This window comes from Pyrgilauda ruficollis, unplaced genomic scaffold (genome assembly GCF_017590135.1).
Source record: "Pyrgilauda ruficollis isolate IOZ18807 unplaced genomic scaffold, ASM1759013v1 scaffold41, whole genome shotgun sequence".
Taxonomy (NCBI): Eukaryota; Metazoa; Chordata; class Aves; order Passeriformes; family Passeridae; genus Pyrgilauda; species Pyrgilauda ruficollis.
This window is the reverse complement of record NW_024525601.1, coordinates 1,491,215-1,495,624: the sequence shown is the minus strand read 5'-3', so window position 1 is coordinate 1,495,624 and position 4,410 is coordinate 1,491,215. Positions and strand designations below refer to the sequence as shown.

Genomic DNA, 4,410 nt, shown 5'->3' with positions numbered 1-4,410 from the left:
CCCCTTTAATATTATAGAAAGCTCATAATTCAGATTAGAATCCCTGTTCAGTTGGAAAGAGAGGGGAAGGCCACTAGATGGTGGTAAAAACCCAAGCCTTTGCTATGAGATCTGTGGAAAGAGAAGTCCAGGGGGGCAAAGAAGGGGAGGAGGAGCCACAGTTTGAGTACTGAAGTCATTATTGCTCGGAGTCTATAAAAAGGCAGTTGCACAGTAAGTAATTTATACGTGGTCAGCTTTGACTCTATGGATTTACTAATTCCTTTCCCTCTATTTTTTTTCATCTTTTGCCACCAAGGAGTCTCCAGCCCCAGATGTCAGGGGGGCTGAAACTTCAGCTCTCTGGAGGAAACATTGCAGATGAGGAAAAGCAGCTGAAGGAGCAGCTCTGGTAAATAGGTACAGTAAATCCTTGATTGCAAATAAAAAAATGGCTTTTTGAAACTGAAAATTGTTTAGCATGATATGCTTTGAATTTTTGTTTGCAACAAGTCACTGACAATCAGCTCTAAATGTTCCTTTTATTAAAAATGTGATGAGTTACAACTTTCCCTAAATATTGTCATTACCAGAAAACCATTGCATAAAATATTCTGGATTCGGAAGAGAAAACTTCTTTTACAATAGAAATCTACTCACACCAATTCTGTAACCTTAGTGTATCCTGAAATATATAGATTTCCCTTGGTTAGGTGTTTGATACTAAGCTTTTAAATGAGCATGTTAACACTGCACAGATAAGGTGTTTGTAATATAGTTCATGCCAAATTAAATGTACAAAGGTCAGTAAATCCATTTAAACCTTTTACTGAAAATGTTCAATTTTTCATTGTGTCAATAATAGAAACTTCTTTATATCGTATTCAAGTGAGCAGTTTCTGCTGGACCTAATGCTACATCCTCCTGCATTTCTGGGGTCTGAGAACTGGGACTGGGAAAACTGTGTTTTGTTTGCTTTTCAGCAGAACTTCCAGGACATTCTGGGGAAGTACGCCAGGGAATCAGATAGAATAAACAAAACCATGAATGAAGAGTGCAGGAATCTTTTAATCAGTTTGTGATTTTAATTTCTGAGTAAGGATAGGTAGAAAATCTCTGAGCCCACCAAAGTTTAATTTAGAATCAGTGAAGGAATGTGGTGTGGAAGAGATGGGACATGTACAAGACAAATTAAATGGCTGGTATTTATGTTGTCAACTTCTGCCTGTAATCTTCATGCTATATTTTTTTTTTTAGGTAGGATCTTCTGCCTTTTGGAAAATGCATTTGCTACACTCCTTGGCAAGCCCTTCAGAAGGAACAGAATGTGTTAGCTCCCAGAGATGAACACGTCCTCTCAATTCTATGTTTCTGAACTAAACCTGAGTGCCTTTGGTAGCAACTTTACTGTGCCTACTGCAAAGAGCAAGTCATCACCATGTGAGCAAGTGGTCATCGCAGCTGAGGTGTTCCTAACTCTGGGCATTGTAAGCCTCCTTGAAAACATACTAGTTATATGTGCAATAGTTAAGAACAAGAACTTGCATTCACCCATGTATTTTTTTGTTTGCAGTTTAGCAGTGGCTGACATGCTGGTTAGTGTGTCTAATGCTTGGGAGACAATAACCATATACTTAATAAACAATAGACACATCGTTATGGAAGATGCCTTTGTCCGTCATATAGACAATGTCTTTGATTCCATGATCTGCATATCTGTGGTGGCTTCCATGTGCAGTTTGCTGGCTATAGCAGTAGACAGATATATCACTATCTTCTATGCCCTGCGTTATCACAACATCATGACAGTGAAAAGATCAGGGCTCATTATTGCATGCATCTGGACCTTTTGCACAGGCTGTGGCATTATCTTCATTCTTTATTATGAATCAACTTACGTGGTCATTTGTCTCATCACTATGTTTTTTACCATGTTGTTCCTCATGGTCTCACTGTACATCCATATGTTCCTCCTGGCTCGTACTCATGTGAAGAAAATCGCTGCTTTGCCTGGGTACAACTCTGTCCGTCAAAGAACCAGCATGAAAGGAGCCATCACTCTGACTATGCTTCTTGGCATCTTCATTGTTTGCTGGGCTCCATTCTTCCTTCATCTCATCCTGATGATCTCCTGCCCTCAAAACCTCTACTGTGTTTGCTTCATGTCTCACTTCAACATGTACCTCATTCTCATTATGTGCAACTCGGTGATCGACCCCTTGATCTACGCCTTTCGCAGCCAGGAAATGAGGAAGACCTTCAAAGAGATAATTTGTTGCTATAGCTTGAGAATGCTCTGTGGGTTATCAAACAAGTATTAAGATAACAAAACCAAACAAGGGAAGAGACTGGAAAGGCAACATCTTCCTGCATCCTGTAATTCTGGTGAAATGCCTATGGAACATTTTCTCCATTCAGGTGTCATGATTCCCACAGCAATCAGAAACAAACCCTTTTTTAACATGTGATTTTACATTTCTTTCCCTCCACACATCTCTCATGCTGGTGGTTGGAGCTACTAAGTACATCTGTATTATGGGGATAAAGGATATTTTTGAATCTCATTTACTCTATTGAAGATTGGAATTTATAAGAGGATTATACAGGGAAAACCTTATTTTTATTTCTGCTAAATGCAATGAGCGAATTCTGCCATGTGAATGAACCCACCAGCCTCTCAATGTGTGTTTCTTTTGGTGTTATTTGTCTCTCTAGATACAAAAAAAATAATAAAAATTTATCTCTCTAGATAAAAACAAGCATGGCTTATTTTGATGCCCAGAATTAATACGGAAGTTTTTTGCTATTTTCTTCTGAAGACATTAAATCAGAGAAGTAGCTCCAATTATCAAGCTCCGCATACCTTGGTCAGCAGTTATGATCAATATACGTGTGCATATCAGCAGTCTTGTAATCCAGTCATGACTGTAACTGTCATAAAATTCCTATTGTGTAAGATGCCAATGTTACCATGAGATTTTCCAGGCTGGATACAGGACTTTGTCATATATGACTATGTATGTTCAAATCACTGTGAAGCAAGATGTACCACAAGTGGATTTTAAGGCTGAATGTGAAGACTGAGCTGATTCTAGTTTGCCTGTTTTCTTTATTTGCCATGGCTAGGGAAGCAAAGAGAGCACAGCCTATGGATATTTTGTGGAGATGGAAATATTGAGTGAGTGGCTGCCTTTGTATAGACATTAGAAAAGCCTTTTGGATGGGAAGAGCTTGCGTTACTGTAGATTGCATCTTTCAAGTTGGGAGAGAAAAAACACTTTTGATAATCAAAAGGCATGGCAGACAATGGCAAAAAAAGGATTTCAAAACATCAGGTACATGTAGCTATAACAGAGTCCTGACTTTTGTTCCCCAAACAAACAGTTTTCCTCTTAGCTGAGAGGATTCTAAGCTGAAACCCTCATGCCTTGTGTGTGAGTAGTTTGCATCTAGTCATGCTTTCATAAACGTGCTGTTCTGCAACAGCTGTGTAATGTGCAAAATATTGGGCTTACAAAAGAGGGAGGAAGTGCAACTTTGGTATTTCTTGATGGCCATGAATGGTGAATATCTTGTGCTGTGATTTAAGTTATGGAAACATAACTTAAAGTTATGGAACATAAGTTATGGAACACCAAAGGTGTTAAACTACTGACTAGATAGGTGAATATATCTTGAAAAAGCAAGCTCTTCCTTCTGAAATTTGGAAGAATAATGCTTGTTATACTTGGTTTATACATGCCGTAAAACTCTTGTTTATCAGTGGATGGTTTATGATTTATTCCATGAGCATTAGGTTATACTTTCAAGGTGAAAGTCCTGATTGGGTTGTAGGAAATTTATTTGCTGTAAGGGTGGTCAAATATGTGAACAGGTTCTCAATAATTGTGCAAAATCCATCTTAGAGATTTTCATCTTTAGAACTTGACTCAACATCGCCCTGAAAAATCTGCACTAAATTGAAAGCTGACTCTAACTTTGAAGTTGGCCCTGCTTTGAACCCCTAGAAGCAGATTACCTCCACAGGTGCCTTCCAACCCAAATTATTCAGTAATTCTATGACACAGTTTGCATATTATGATAAAATTATATTTTCCCCTTCCTAATTTTATGTCTTGCGTAAGAAAAATTGGAAAGTATTCCCTGCCACACACTTACAGCCTACTTTATGTCTTCATTTGCTTAGGAGGTTTCTGACAGGAGAAGTGAAATGCACCTTTAGCACCAGAGTTATACATTTTGTCTGCTTAAAATTTACTATTCCTCCAGCTCACATATATCTCCCTCTGACATGAGTGGGAATGTTATCCTCAGTGGAGATACTTTAATATGCTGACTGACATACTGGTTATCAGTGCACTAGGGTCTAGAGTCTTCCTTCAGCTGTATCTGAAAATGAGATTTCAGAGAATGCTTGTGGTCAGTAGTGAG

At 38.5% G+C, this 4,410-nt stretch overlaps 1 protein-coding gene across 2 annotated transcripts; it reads left to right on the top strand.

The window, feature by feature from the left end:
- The first annotated feature begins 240 nt into the window (after positions 1–240).
- MC5R (melanocortin 5 receptor) lies at positions 241–2,404 on the top strand. Of its 2 annotated transcripts, none has more exons than XM_041477707.1 (2): positions 241–399; positions 1,241–2,404. In XM_041477707.1, the coding sequence occupies exon 2, from the start codon at positions 1,323–1,325 to the stop codon at positions 2,298–2,300; it is 978 nt and encodes a 325-aa protein (XP_041333641.1). In that variant the 5' UTR covers positions 241–399; positions 1,241–1,322; the 3' UTR covers positions 2,301–2,404. The 2 variants fall into 2 exon arrangements, with proteins under 2 accessions (XP_041333641.1, XP_041333640.1); XM_041477706.1 differs by having other exon boundaries at positions 278–399; positions 1,237–2,404.
- The last annotated feature ends 2,006 nt before the right edge of the window (positions 2,405–4,410 follow it).